Raw genomic sequence first — 15,684 nt, forward strand, 5'->3', positions numbered from 1 at the left:
TTTTTTTTTTAGATATTTATTTATTTGAAAGAGTTACAGAGAAAGGAGAGACAGAGAAAGATCTTCCATCTGCTGCTTCACTCCCCAATGGCCGCAAGGAAGCCGAGAGCCAGGAACTCCATCTGGGTCTCCCACATGAGTGCAGGGGCCCAAAAACTGGGGCCATCTTCCACTCCATTTGCCGGGAGCTGGATCGGAAGTGGAAGCTGGGACTGGAACCATTGTTGCAGGGGGCAGCTCAACCCGCTGCGGCAAATTGCTGGCCTCTATATTTTTTTAATATTTTATTTATTTATTTGAAAGTCAGAGTTATACAAAGAGAGGAGAGGCAGAGAGAAAGAAAGAGGTCTTCCATCCACTGGTTCACTCCCCAGTTGGCCGCAGTGGCTGGAGTTGTGCTGATCCAAAGCTAGGAGCCTGGAGCTTCTTCCAGGTCTCCCACTGGATGCAGGGGCCCAAGCACTTGGACCATCTTCTGCTTTCCCAGGCCATAGCATAGAGCTGGATGGGAAGAGGAGCAGCCGGGACAAGAACTGGCACCCAGATGGGATGCCGGCACTTGCAGGCAGAGGCTAAGCCCACTACGCCACAGCGCCGGGCCCCCCTACATTTGTTTTTAAATTGAAAAATTAATAGACGGATTTTAAAAAAAAAAAGATTTCTGGGACAGGTGTTTGGATCAGTGGTTAGGCCACCTCTGGGCGCCGGCATCCCACATGAGGGTACCTGGGTGTGGGTCCAGCTCCACTCTGCATTCCAGCTTCTTGCTAATGCCCACCCTGAGCAGCAACAGCGCTGGCTCAAGTACTTGGGTTCCTGCCACCCACAAAGGAGACCCGGCTTGAATTCTGGGTCCTGGCTTCAACCTGGCCCAAGCCTGCTTGTTGCAGGCATTTAGGGAGTGAGCCAGAGGCTGGGAGAGCTCTCTCTCTCTTTATTTCTCTGCCTTTCAAAAAAAAAATAACTTATGTATATGTACATATATAAAAGTTCCATGCTGTACTTTGGATATATACAACGAAAAAATTTTCCTCCCACCCCCGCTCTCGCAGGCCGCCTCCTCGGGAGCCACGCTGTTGCCTGCAGCTTGGCCACCCTGACAGCAATGAGCCCTTTGCATGGCTATTTTTGTGCTCACTGTTTGTGCCACCAGCTTTTCTCACTTTGACCATCTTTCCATACGAGTTCACACAGATTTTTTAACAGCTTTATTGAAGTACAATTTACATGCCATAAAATTCACTCATTTCAAGTGTCCAATTCAATTAATTCTAGCAAATTGAATAGCTATGCAACTGTCACAACCACCCAGTTCTAGAAGAATTGCTTTGCCCCAAAAAGGATTCCTCGTGGTCATTCTCAGTCCTTTCCAATCTCGCCTCCGGTCACCAGCAACCACTCATCTGCTCTCTGGCTCCATAGATGTGTCCTTGCCACCTTCCATCTGGACACAGACTCTGTCCTTTTTTCCTGTCTGCTCCTATTTTAAAAAAATATTTTAGAAGATGGCCCAAGTGCTTGGGCCCCTGCACCCCCATGGGAGAACAGGAAGAGGCTCCTGGCTCCTGGCTTCAGATCAGTGTAGCTCCGGCCGTAGCGGCCATTTAGGGGGTAAACCAACAGAAGGAAGACCTTTCTCACTGTCTGTAGCTCTACATGTCAAATAAATAAATAAAATCTTTAAAAAATATTTTAAAACATATTTGAAGCACAGAGAGACAGCACCGCCATCCACTGGTGCATCCCTCACGTGCCTGCAATGCCTGGGGAGGGTCAGACTGAACTGGGAGCCAGGAACTCTCTCTGAGTCTCAAACGTGGGGCGCAGAGACCTGAGTACTTGTGCTGCATCCCAGGCTGTGCGGCAGGAAGCTGGATCGGGAGCAGAGCAGGGCTCCGACCCAGGCATCATCACATGGGACATGGCCGTGCTTAGCCGACAGCCATGCTGCGTGCTCGCCCCCTCTGACTTCTGTCTCTTAGTGTGACACACTCATGGTTCATCATGCTAGTGTTCCTTTATTGCTGAGTACTATTGCTCTCTGTAGAGATTCCCCATTTTGCTTACCCACTCACCACTTAATGGACTAAGATCACATCCAACGTTTGGCAATTATGAATAAATGCTGCTATGAACATCAGTACCTATGTTTTCATTTCTCCAACTGTAAGTGGACATATAGATATTTCATTTTTTAAAGATTCATTTATTTATTTGAAAGGCAGAGTTACAGAGAGAGAGAGAGAGAGAGAGAGAGACAGGTCTTCCATCAGCTGGTTCACTCCCCAAATGGCCCCAACGGCCACAGCTGGGCTGATCTAAAGCCAGGATCCAGGAGCTTCTTCCGAGTGTCCCAACTGGGTGCAGGGGCCCAAAGCCTTGGGCCATCCTTTGCTTTCCCAAGTGCATTATCAGGGATCTGGATCGGGATTGGAAAAGCCAAGACTCAAACCAGTGCCCTTATGGGATGCCAACACCACGGGCGGTGCCTTTACCCCAATATGTTTCATTTTTAAGGCTGTATAGGTGCCGGCACTGTGGCATAGTGAGTTAAGCTGGCCTGCAGTGCCAGCATCCCACATGGGCGCAGTCCTGGCTGCTGCACTTCCGATTCAGCTCCCTTATGATTCAACCGGGAAAGCAGTGGAAGATGGCCCAAGCCCTTGGGCCCCTGCCACCCACATGGGAGACCTAGAGGAAGCTCCTGGCTCCTAGCTTTGGCCTGGCCCAGCCTGGCCATTGTGGCCATTTGGGGAGTGAACCAGCAAATGGAAGATCTCTCTGTCTCTCTGTAACTCTGCCTTTCAAATAAATTTTTTTAAAAAGCATTTAAAGGCCGGCACCGCGGCACACTAGGCTAATCCTCCGCCTTGCGGCGCCGGCACACCGGGTTCTAGTCCCGGTCGCGGCGCCGGATTCTGTCCCAGTTGCCCCTCTTCCAGGCCAGCTCTCTGCTGTGGCCCCGGAAGGCAGTGGAGGATGGCCCAAGTGCTTGGGCCCTGCACCCCATGGGAGACCAGGAGAAGCACCTGGCTCCTGGCTTCGGATCAGCGCAGTGCGCTGGCCGCAGCGCGCCGGCCGCGGCGGCCATTGGAGGGTGAACCAACGGCAAAGGAAGACCTTTCTCTCTGTCACTCTCTCTCTCTCACTGTCCACTCTGCCTGTCAAAAAAAAAAAAAGCATTTAAATACATATACATATATAATATAGCATTTCGTTACTTGGATGGAGCATACACAGATAATCTGTACATATGAATTCCTTTAAAAAACAAAACATTTTTTCCATTTTACTGTCAGAGGCACTGAGGTCCAGAGAAAGGTCAGATGTCACAGTGAACTCTAGAGACTCCCATCTCCCATGAACCCTTTACTCCTCAGTCTCGCGGCAGTACCTGCCCAGCGAGCCCCAGCAAGCCCCAGGAAGCCAGTCGCTTAACCGCAGGTGCCTGGGTTCACGCCATGGCGCCACTGTACCTCCGAACAGCAGGGGGCGCTGTTGCCATAGCGACACCACAGACGGGCTCTCTCCCTGTGGTGCTCACTTTTTTTCGACTCCCGGGACGCTTCCGGCACTCCCGGAATTTTGGTGCAGCCGGATGCACAGCGTGGGGACGCAGGCGCGCAAGGCGGCAGGAGTCGCTTCCGGCCGTGTCGGTGGTCTCAGTGGAGGTGCTGCGGCGGAGGGAAGATGGAGACGATTCTGGAGCAGCAGCGGCGGTACCATGAAGAGAAGGAACGGCTCATGGACGTCATGGCCAAGGAGATGCTCACCAAGAAGTCCACGGTGAGTGGGACCTGGACAGCGGCTGACGTCGAGGCCGGGCCGCTACCTCCGCGAGCGTCCTCGGGCGCGCAGACCCTGCCCGCGCTCCGCCCCTGCCTCCTCCCCGGGCCCCGCGCGCCCGAGGCCTGGGCTTCAGCCGCCGAGACCCGAGCGGGTGAGCTCCGCCCTCGGGCGGCCTTTCCAGCTCCGAGCTCAGACTGACGGCGCCTGTGCCCCGCTTTGCCTTTCCTCAGCTCCGGGACCAGATCAATTCCGACCACCGCACCCGGGCCATGCAGGATGTGAGTGCCCTGTGTCCTCTTCGGGGCGCGGTGGGCGGGACGGGAGGAGCCCGACGGGGTGCGGGATCTGCACGGGTGTGGGGTCGGCTGCGTTCCTGCGTCTACGTGGGGGGACTTTGACTACCCGGAGAGACGCCGCTTACAGCGCCCGGTGCCTCTTGGATGGCCGAAGACTAGTTGTAGATGAGCCCGTGACCCGGGCCCTTACCGCGGAGGGCTGTGCAGCAGCAGGTAACTCCGGGACGCTGTGGGGGAGTGTTTTTGACCACTAAACTATTTGTCCAGCAGTAGCCCAGTTGCTTACTACAAACAAAAGGAAGCGAGTCGAAAATAGTGTTGAAAATTGCTAAAGCCACATGAGGCGTAAATGGAAGCTTTACTTATTTTTATTAATATAAGGTTTATTGTATTTGAAAGGCAGAGTTACAGAGAGAGAGAGGTCTTTTCATCTGCTGGTTCATTTCTCTCAAATGGCCGCAGCGGCTGGGGCTGGACCAGGCCGAAGCCAGGAGCTTGGAGCCTCTGGGTCTCCCTCTTGGGTGCAGGGGCCCAAGCACTTGGGCCATCTTCTGCTGCTTTCCCAGGACATAGCAGGGAGCTGAATGGGAAGTGGAGCAGTCAGGACTCAAACAACCAGATGGAACATCCATCTCTCTCTCCCTCGCTTTCTGTAACTCTGCCTTTCAAACAAATCCATCTGCTGATTCCCTCACCCAGATGGCCACGAGGCAGCCAGGGCAAAGCCAGGAGCCAGGAGCCAGGAGCTTCATCAGGGCCTCCCACGTGGGTGGCAGGGGCCCAGGCACTCGGGCCATCTTCCGGTTCTTTCCCAGGTGTATCAGCAGGCAGCTGGAGGCGAAGCGGAGCAGCCAGGACTCCCAGCCGGCGTGCTCATGGGGGATGCTGGTCACTGTCACAGGAGGCAGTTTCACCAGCTGCCCCGCAACACGGGCCAAGTGGAGACTTTTTAACCTCTGCCCTCTATCCTTGCATGTATTTGAAATCTATTTGGAATGAAAGTCCAAATCAGAGTTTGCCATTTGTAGGGGGTAATTAGATTAAAAGCCCCCAGCCCATTAACTAAACTCTAATCAAAATACAATGAAACCCGAAGGATTTATTTTTCCCCGAAACAAACTGAACTTCTACTTTAGTCCTATTTTCCGTAAGGTTTTTCAATTTCCTTGCTTAACAGTTCCACAGTGACCCCTATGAGATACCTACAAAGCAGTATACATACAGGCCATAAGAGCAGGTCAGATTTTGCCAACAACATACTATACGGTGCCTTTCTGAAGTTAAAAATTCCATATTCTGAAAGAAATCTGGTCCCAGAGTTTAGGAGAAGGGCTGTGGGCCCATCCGTGCCATCCTGAGTCAGTATACCTTTAACTCCAAGGGAAGGTCTGTAATGTCTCGTTTAGCTTGTGTGCTCCTCACCGAAGCTTTTTTGAATACTGAAAATCGTCTTGGCCCACCCCTCAGTGACAGAAGGTACTAGAAAGCTCACGCACTTCTAAGGGCCTCTTTCCTGAGGCTTCCCAGTGCTGTGACTGCAGAGCCGTCGTTGGTTGCCAAGCACTCTGATGGACTGTGTTTGCCTTTCAGAGGTACATGGAGGTCAGTGGGAACCTGAGAGATCTGTATGACGACAAGGATGGGTGAGTGACGGTTGCACCCAGTCCGGGAGTTAGAGCGTCTGAGGAGCCATGGTTCAAAGACTGACTTTGTGCTCTGTGCTCTTTGGATTTTTCTTGAAACTGCAGGTTACGAAAGGAGGAACTCAATGCCATTTCGGGACCCAATGAGTTTGCTGAATTCTACAACAGACTCAAGCAGATAAAGGAATTCCACCGGAAGCATCCAAATGAGGTACGGCCTGGAAAGTGTTTTCCCCAAACCCGCCTACAGAGCGTCCTAAAGCAAAGGCATTAGGAGAACGGAGGTGTGCCGCTGGGTGTCCCTTTGAGAAAGGACTTGGCATTCAGCTACGAGGAGCATAGCTAGCTGACTCTGCAGGAGTGTTTTCAGGGTTCCCCTCTGCTTTTTAAGCTAAGGCCACATTCTTCCTGGACAGGGTGAGCGTTGCAAGACCTGGCTGTCTCTGCCTGTTGGGAGACTTCTCTGCTGAGGAATCTTTGCTCTAGAGCTCCCCGTTAGATGGTCAGGATTTGGTCCAATCTGCATAGAAGTCTAGGCGCGCTCTACCTGATCCTGCTGTCGCCTCCGTTTTAACTTTGACAGGAAGTCTCCCCACCCTCCCAATAAACTGTGGTCCTACCTGGTCTTGGGATATTTTACCTTCAGCAGGGATAGGAACATGTGGCCTTGGGCCTTATAAGGTCACTGAAATAATTGGTGTGGTCCTGCCAAGGCAACCAGTAGGCAGGACCCTAAATCCAATAAATCCATAGTAGACTAGTTTTTAAGTTGATCATTTTATATGGCCCATGAATGATGTTAAAAATACCCAAATGGCCCTTGTCAGAACAAAGGTTCCCCACCCCTGACCTGGAGGATCCAACTAACACCAAGATACTTGAGTCACTTCGAAATTCAGAATTCAACACAGAGGCCAACTCTCAGGAAATCTTTCCTGGCCTCCCCCACCATCTTTCTGTAATCGTTATTTTGTGACAGCGAATGTCCTGCTGCACCATATGATTGGAAGGAACAGGTTATGTCTGAGCATCCAGGACCTTTCCGCACTTCGCACAGCTGACCAGAGGAGTTGTCAGGCGGGCACGGGCAGGAGTGGGTAACCACGTGGCTTCAAGGAGGGAAGAGAAGGGTGAATAAAGATCACTCGGAGTTGTCAGCGGTGTAATTGGAACGTTGTTCTCTAGGTGGAAATAAGGAAGGAGGAAGTAACGATTTGCATTAGAAAAAAGGTTTTCCACGTGTGGCTCTTTCAGTAATGTTTAAAAGTAAACAGTTGGAGTTTGGTGACTGGGCTTCATGCCCGAGGTAGAGGCTTTAATCACCCCCTGGACTTGATGATGGACACTGTTTACCACGGAGTTCTGGGAGAGACAGAATGGGAAGCCAGACAGTCAAAGCTGCTCCGTGTGCTTTGGAACACACCTAAAATAACGCAGTTAGCCGGGCAGGAGCCTGGCGAGACGGCAGGAACAAGGTCAGATGACAGCGGCTAATGGTAGAGTTTCAGAAAGGCAGTCCAAGCAGCGGCTGATGCTGACCCGGAACGGCCAGCACTGCTGTTTGTTGAAGTAGTGGGAATGGAGATTGTCATGGTGCAGTCACGGGGGAATACGAGTATGGTCTGTGGAGCGTGCGTTTGAAAGGAAGAAGAGGAGAAGCTGGAGGGACGTGAGGAGATAGGGGAGGTACACGAACTTCAAGGAGCACGTGGGAAAAGGAAGAGACAGTACCAGAATGGAGAGGCAGCTCGTGGAACTGTGGCAGCAGATGAAGGTACTCACGTGTACGTCTGGGTTCCCTCCCTCGGAGGATGGAGCATGAGGTGTTGCGCTGACAGAGAAGACATGATTACCGTCCTGCTGTACTAACCAGATTCCAGGCGTAAGTGCTAAACAAGTGATTGCGAGGATGCTGAAGATGTCACACAGGCATTAATATCCTTGTACAAACGCATTTTTTAAAAAAGATTTATTTATTTGAAAGGCAGTGCCACACAGAAGGAGAGACAGAGATCCTCCATCCACTAGCTCCCTCCCCAGATGACCACAACCGCCAGTTTTAGGCCAAGCCAAAGTTGGGGTCCAAAAGCTCCCTCCAGGTCTCCCACATGGGTGGCAGGGGCCCAAGAATTTGAGCCATCTCCCGCTGCCTTCCCAGGTTCATTAGCAGGGAGCTGGATCAGAAACAGAGTAGCCAGACTCCGTCCAGTGCTCTGATACGGGATAGGATGCCAGCAGCGCAAGCCGCAGCTTAACTTCCCGCACCAAGATGCCAGCCCCTGAAGAGGGACTTTGATTTTCTCTTCTTGTATTTCACTTTTGTGAGCATGTGTTGATTTAACAGTTTTTTAGTCAAGTAGTGCAAAGAGGATTAGACAGAAATTGGAGTACTTAGGGTAGGCTCCTAGTGAAAAACCCCGGATAAAGCACCAGAAGTTGAACTTTCTGGAGCCAGGTTGTGGCACAGCAGGTTAAGTTGCCGCCTATGATGCTGGCATCCATATGAGTGCTGGTTTGGGTTCCAGATGCTCCACTTCCCATCCAGCACCCTGCTGACGCACTTGAGAAACCAGCGGAAGATGGCCGCGTGGGAGAAGTTGAACCTTCTTTGTACCCCATTTCTGTGACATTGCCACTTTTACATTGAAAAATCCCCCTGACTTCTCTTTTCCTCAGATCTGTGTGCCAATGTCAGTGGAATTTGAGGAGCTCCTGAAGGCTCGAGAGAATCCAAGTGAAGAGGCACAGAGTAAGTGGAGTTCAGCATTGCTCTCCGGCTCCACGGGGCCCTAGAGAAGTTGGTAGCCAGTTATTTTTGCTGGTTTTCCCTTTACTGATTTCTCGCTGAGATTGATATCCTGAGCTGGCCATGAACAAAATACATGTCCATTTGTGCTAGGGTAGCTTGAATTCAGTGGCCTGGAAAGCTGAGGTGTGTTCACTCCGTGAGCAGAGAGGAGGACATGGGGGTAAAGGGTAGCCTCCTGGAACTGGGAGTGAAGCAGTCCATCTGAAAAGTCGTACAAGCAAGTGAGCTGCAGTGGCGTTGGCCTTTTCTGATTCCTTCAGATTTGGTGGAGTTCACGGATGAAGAGGGATACGGTCGCTACCTGGACCTCCATGACTGTTACCTCAAGTACATTAACCTGAAGGCGTCTGAGGTAAGGCCTGCGGGCGCTGAGGTTCTGCTTCTGGAGCAGAGGTCAGGACTGTGGGAACACTGGACGCCTCACGTTACAGTGGCTTAGAAACAGCAAAGCGGCGGCCTGCTTTCTGGAATGAAGCAGCATTCAGAATGAAAGATTTCTACAATAATTTCTACACACTAAGTGTATTTATTTTTTAATACAGAAAACATTGTTTTCTTTGTAAAACTAAACTTTTCATAAACTCAGAAATACATATCACATTCTTGAATGAAGCACACACAATACTAGTGATAGGCACACATGATACTAAGTGCGTGGAAAATACAGCAGCATGATCTCTGCTGGCAGAGGGCTATTTAATGTCTTTTTTTTTACTATTAATTTATTTGAAAGGCAGAGTTACTGACAGAGTTCTGCCACCTTATGGTTCACTCCCCAAATGGCTGCAATGGCCAGAGCTGGGCCGATCTCAAGCCAGCAGCCAGGAGCTTCTTTAGGTCTCCCACGTGGGTGCAGGAGCCCAAGCACTTGGGCCATCTTCTGCTTTCCCAGGCCATAGCAGAGAGCTGGATGAGAAGTGGAGCAGCTGGGACTTGAAATGCAGCCATATGGGATGCTGGCAGTGCAGGTGGTGGTTTTACCCACTACGCCACAGCACCAGCCCGTTTAATGTCTTTTCTAAAAGATATTTTAAAATTACTCATGCAAACAGATGATTACTATGACCATCTCAGTTCACAAGGAGGTATATAAGTTTACTTCAAATAATTTGTGGAAAATGGAATTAAAAGAAAGGTTATTTTGGGATAAAATTTTTTGTGATCCATACATAGGAGTATGATTAAGTTCCTCCCTCAAGAAATTCTGAGGAAATGTCCCCACAGTGCGTGACAACTTTAAGTTCTGTGATGGCAGACCCTGTCTTGTTATCTTCTGCATCCCCCATGCTTGGCACAAAGATGCTCAATGAGTGCATGAATGAACAAGTAGTACCTTTCAGCACCTTATTTTAGGATGTAGTGGTTGTTAAAGTCTTCAGCCAAGATTCTGGCGTGCAGTGTTCCAAAAATTCCCCTTTTCAGATCATTAACTTGATCTTGACATTGTAGAGTTGTGGTGTGTCTGCTGGCCTTCCACTGAGTCCAGTGGAAATATCTCTAATATTGGGGACTGATCCATGGTGGAGGTAGGGGGGAGACTAAAATAGCCAACTCTTGTTACTTTCTTAGAAAGTACTCAATTTTGATCTCACTTACTGAAGATTACATCAGTTTGATGCAAATACTTAATTGAATCTCTTTCCATTTTCCCCCTCTTTGCAGAAGCTGGATTATATCACATACCTGTCTATTTTTGACCAGTTATTTGACATTCCTAAAGAAAGGAAGAATGCGGAGTATAAGAGGTAAGCGTTAGTAGCTGCCAGGGCTCTACTTGATTGTATTAGAAGATACTGTGAAGGTTCAAGGGAAGCGTTCTGAATTCTGCTGGAAAGGCAAACGTGAATGGTTTCCAGATTTATTGCAGGTTAGGGTTGTAAATGATACAGTTTTAAAGAATTTGTGGTACACTGACTTTGGGCAAGCATGTGTCTGTGGGCACATCCGATTTCACGCCCGTACTGTTGTTGATTTTGTCTTATTGTAGAAGGAAGTCTCTCACTCAGAAACTTCGGTTTTTGGAGTTTAGAGAAGAAAAATTTCTCAGATTGTGGCTTAAGTGAGGGGCCTGGGTCTGCTGTATAAATGAAAAGTTACATTTATGCTAATTATGCCACCGCTTAGTGAGCCTGCATCCTTAGCTCCCTGTGTTTTTCTTTTTACCTGCAATCTTTTCTGTAAGAGTTAATTAAGACTTTAGTGCTTGACATTATGTCACAAGGATGAAAGCAGGTAGGAAAAATCAATCAAAATGATACGGTGGGGGAACGTCAATTGTAAACTTAAAAATGAGTTATTACTTTAGTAACTAGCACTATTAGAATTGTAAGTATACTACAGAGAGCATAGCGATGTATTGAAAACAGAACTGTTTGCTGTCTGTGGTGTCAGATATCTGGAGATGCTGCTTGAGTACCTTCAGGATTACACAGATCGCGTGAAGCCCCTCCAAGATCAGAATGAACTCTTTGGAAAGATTCAGACTGAGTTTGAGAAGAAGTGGGAGAATGGTACCTTTCCTGGTTGGCCGGTGAGCTCCAGTGGGGTTTGGGTTTATTTTCCTTTAATCTTGAGTGTCTGCTTAGGGCAGGAGTGGGGAAAATCCAGCCCATGGGCTGTATGAGGCCCACAAAATCATTTGATCTGGCCCTGCCAAGGCAGCAGCGGGTGGAACTTGAAGTTCTATAACAGGCTAATTTTTAAGTTGATGATTTTGGATGGCTTGAGAATGATGTTATAAATATCCAGATGGCTCTTGGCAGAAAAAGTATTCCCTACCTCCACCCAGGGCATTAGGATGTTGTTGGTATCAGTTGTGGCCGTGAGGCGTTGTTCCTACCAGGTGTGCTCGGTTTGCTCTGTGTACGTTGGAACAAGGTTTGTCAGGGCCCATTTGCCGTTGACTGAGCCCTGCTGACCAAAGTTCATTTAAATTATGTGATGATGATCGGTGTTTTCACTCCTGGGGATGTTGCCTGATCCATCAGGGAGAAAATGTACCTTCTGTTTTTTTCTGTGCTCGTGTAAAAACTCGCTCCTTATTTATAAATGTGTATAAAAAAGGGACCCACCAACACCTTTTAATGTAAACAGCTCCCTTACTCTGGTCCTAAACCTGGATTTTCACAAACATCATTGTTCTTGCCAGAAAGAGACAAGCAGCGCACTGACCCATGCTGGGGCCCATCTTGACCTGTCTGCATTCTCCTCCTGGGAGGTAGGTTTTTGTCAGCAGCATCTCTGATCTGTCCATCTTTGAAAACAGCCACACACTCTCCTGCTTTAATGCCATGGACGCGTTATCTTAGGGCACCATTTTCTGGGACCAGGTGTTAACAGAGAATGTGGAAAGAGAAAAATAAATTCACAGCTTTGAAAGTAATTTTTTTTCTCCCCAGAAACCTTTATTTAGGGAATATAAACCTCATGCATTTCCTAAGTACAACTTTAGGAACGTAGTGATTCTTCCCAGAATACTCACCCTCCCATCCACACACCCACCCCACTTCCTTCTCACTCTCCTATTCCCATTCTTATTTTCCACTAAGATCTATTTTCAGTTAACTTTATACACGTACGATTAACTCTTAGTATAGAGTTTAATGAATAGTATGAAAAAAATGTTCCTCAGCAGTTGAGACAAGGGCTGTTCAAAGTCATTGTATCTCAAGGTGTCAATTTCACTTCTATAGATTACCTTTTAGGTGCTCTGTTAGTTATCAGGGAGCACATACAGTATTTGTCCTATTGGACTGGCTTATTTCACTAAGTATGATGTATTCTAGTTTCATCCATTTTGTTGCAAACAAGATTCCCTTTTTTTTTTTAACCACTGTGTAGTACTCCAAGGTGTACATATCCCATAATTTCTTTATCCATTCTTCAGTTGATGGACATTTGGGTTGATTTCACATCTTAGCTATCGTGAATTATGCTGCAATCTTTTTTTTTTTTTTTTTTAATTTTAAGATTTACTTATTTACTTGAAGTTATGGTGAGGGAGGGAGAGACAGAGAACTCATCCATGTGCTGGTTCACTTCCCAAATGATCACAACAGCTGGGTCTGGGCCAGGCTGAAGCCAGGAGATTTTTCTGGGTCTCCCACATGGGCCCAGGCACTTGGGGGATCTTCCGCTGCTTTCCCAGGCACATTAGCAGGGAGCTGGATTGGAAGTGGTGCAGCCAGGACTTGAATCAGCACCCATATGGGATGACAGCATTGCAGGCGGTGGCTTAACCTGCTACACCACAGTGCCAGCCCCAAAAAGGACTAATTCTAACTACATTAGGTTGTGGTGGAAGGAATGGAACACTACCAGATGGTTCTGTCTGGACATGACCACAGAGTCAGTCTTGTGGAGGCTTTGCACTTCCTCAAGGAGATTGACTCTGGGCTGCGTGGCCCTGCCAACTTCAGGAGCACCCACACACCAGCTTTCGTTTGTTGTTGCCCAAAATCTAGTTCTGTGTTACTGGAACCTGTCTCTCTCATTTATGCAGGAGCTGGCCTCCTTGGGTCTGGACAGACTGAAATCTGCCCTCTTAGCTTTAGGCCTGAAATGTGGTGGGTAAGAGAATGACTTTTCTATCGAAACTCCTACTTAGTGTGCACATGTTTACGTGATTTTCTAAGTATTTTTTGTATATTTTCCCATCATCACTTACTGTAAAAACAAGCAAGCATGTATGGTATGAAGTAACCCTGTAATACTTTGTTCCTCCTGTCTCTAGAACTCTCGAAGAGCGAGCCCAGAGGCTGTTTAGCACCAAAGGAAAGTCCCTGGAGTCCCTTGACACCTCTCTCTTCGCCAAAAATCCCAAGTCAAAGGGCACCAAGCGGTGAGTGGCTAAATGGCGCCTTTGCGTGTGAATTTTTTTTTTTTATTATTTATTTATTTTTTATTTTTTTGACAGGCAGAGTGGACAGTGAGAGAGAGAGAGACAGAGAGAAAGGTCTTCCTTTGCTGTTGGTTCACCCTCCAATGGCCACCGCTGCCGGCGCTCTGTGGCCGGCACACCGCGCTGATCCGATGGCAGGAGCCAGGTACTTATCCTGGTCTCCCATGGGGTGCGCCCAAGCACTTGGGCCATCCTCCACTGCACTTCCCTGGCCACAGCAGAGAGCTGGCCTGGAAGAGGGGCAACCAGGAAAGAATCCGGCGCCCCTACCGGGACTAGAACCCGGTGTACCGGTGCCGCAAGGCGCAGGATTAGCCTAGTGAGCCGCAGTGCCGGCTCACATGTGGATTTTAAATTTTATTCTCATGCAGAATTTTTGCAATGGATTTCAAAGCCTGTTTCATTACTTTAATTGGCTTATGGAGATCCATTGTGCTCTTTATCTCTGCTATTGGCAGAGAACTGCCACTGTTGGTAGAAACCAAGTGTAATCTATACTCCCGTAATTGAGAGCACTGAAGTTTGATGTTGAACTAGTGTTATCTGAATAGGTTTTGAAGGCTATAAGACTGAATAAGTTCAAAAATATGTTTCTAGGTTTATTTGTTTATAGATTAACTTTTCTATTTGAAAAGCAGAGTGACAAGAAGAGACAGAGAAAGAGATGTTCTGTCTGCTGACTCAGTCCCCACATGGCCACAACTGTTAGGCCAGGCTGAAGCCAGGACCTTGCAACTCCATCCAGGTCTTCCACGTGGGTGGCAGGGAACCAAGCACTTGGGCTTCTGCTGCTTTCCCACACTCATTAGCATGGAGCTGGATTGGAAGTAGAGCAGCCAGAACTCGAACCACTGCTCTGATACAGGATGCCTAATGTGGTACACTACAGTGCTGGCCCCTCTAAATAGTTTATTTTTACAAAGACAGTTGAGCTACAGGGTTTTTTGTTTTTTGAGAGCCAGAGAGAGAGAACTCGCACTTGCTGGTTCACTACCCAGCTGCCTGCAAAGACTAGGGGAGCAACACCAGGAGCTGGGAACTGAATCTGGATCTCCTGCATGAGTGGCAGGAACTTAGGTCACCATCGCTGCCTCCTAGGGTCTCTGTCAGTAAGAAGTACAGTTGGGAGCTGATAGGCAAACCCAGGCACTCTGGTATAGGATGCTAGTATCCCAAAAAGCATCTTCGTTGATGGACCAGATGCCCACCCTAGGATATTTTAATTCTCACGGCAACCCTGAAAAGCAGTGTTACAGTGGTTTCTCATTTTTGGCAGATAAGGATTCAAGGATAGTTGTGGAGTCTGTCCACTGCCTCACAGTAGCCAAGTAGCAGAGTCGTTGCCGCAGAGCACACTCCTCTACGCCTCGTTCATTTGTACGTTAGAATAGTGGGAACTTCAGTGGTCTTGGAAGGACTCTCACCTTCTAGAGGAGGTCCAATTCCAAGAACTAACCTTGGGGCCGGCACTGTGGTGTAGCCGGTAAAGCAGCCACCTGCAGTGCCAGCATCCCATATGGGTGTGGATCTGCGCAGCTCCGGCCGTTGCAGCCAACTGGGGAGTGAACCAGCGGATGGAAGACCTTTCTCTCTCTCTTTCTCTCTCTCTCTCCCTCCCCCCCTCCCTCCCTCCTTTTCTCCGCCTCTCCTCTCTCTGTGTAACTCTGACTTTCAAATAAATAAATAAATATTAAAAAAAAAAAAAAACCCTCAATGTTCCTGTGAGAGAGTCCAGAGGTGAACAGTGCGCTCTCACAGTGTAAGATTTCTCATGTGCTTCTAATTTTTAATATAGCTGTGAATGGATATTCCCAGTTAAAGAGAGTAAAGCATTGAATGAAAGAACCCTTGAGTGATACCAGTTTTTCTTGTTCTCAGAGACACTGAGAGGAACAAAGACATTGCTTTCCTGGAAGCGCAGATCTATGAATATGTTGAAATCCTTGGGGTGAGTAACTGACTCTGGAGAGTTGTAAATCTACAAAGTATAGGAGTAAGAGAGAGAGCAACTCTAACGGGATGTTTTTTTCAGATTCGGAAGGGGATGCTATTAAACTGATTGAGAACAAAGTAGGGTTCTTGGGGTCCTTGGCGCTTCAGAAAGTTCTATTCTGCTGTCAGGTGATATCCCCAAGGTTGATCCATTCTTGCAAGGCTCTGGCTCGAGAGTAGACTCCCCTCTCAGTGTGGCCTCCAGAATCACACCAGTGAGCCAGCAAATAGGTCCTCAGAGGCAGGTGACAGAAA

At 48.4% G+C, this 15,684-nt stretch overlaps 1 protein-coding gene across 1 annotated transcript in view; it reads left to right on the forward strand.

The window, feature by feature from the left end:
- The window catches only part of SF3A3 (splicing factor 3a subunit 3), a 27,782-nt gene continuing 12,098 nt past the window's right edge, over positions 1-15,684 (forward strand). Inside the window, exons 1-12 of the mRNA XM_002720688.5 lie at positions 1-3,786; positions 4,020-4,067; positions 5,676-5,728; positions 5,834-5,939; positions 8,405-8,477; positions 8,798-8,889; positions 10,200-10,282; positions 10,929-11,067; positions 11,686-11,754; positions 13,039-13,106; positions 13,270-13,377; positions 15,316-15,385. Coding sequence (XP_002720734.1) covers positions 3,691-3,786; positions 4,020-4,067; positions 5,676-5,728; positions 5,834-5,939; positions 8,405-8,477; positions 8,798-8,889; positions 10,200-10,282; positions 10,929-11,067; positions 11,686-11,754; positions 13,039-13,106; positions 13,270-13,377; positions 15,316-15,385 — 1,005 coding nt within the window. The 5' untranslated portion in view covers positions 1-3,690. The remainder of the gene's footprint in view (positions 3,787-4,019; positions 4,068-5,675; positions 5,729-5,833; positions 5,940-8,404; positions 8,478-8,797; positions 8,890-10,199; positions 10,283-10,928; positions 11,068-11,685; positions 11,755-13,038; positions 13,107-13,269; positions 13,378-15,315; positions 15,386-15,684) is intronic.

This window comes from Oryctolagus cuniculus, chromosome 7 (assembly GCF_964237555.1).
Source record: "Oryctolagus cuniculus chromosome 7, mOryCun1.1, whole genome shotgun sequence".
Classification (NCBI taxonomy): Eukaryota; Metazoa; Chordata; class Mammalia; order Lagomorpha; family Leporidae; genus Oryctolagus; species Oryctolagus cuniculus.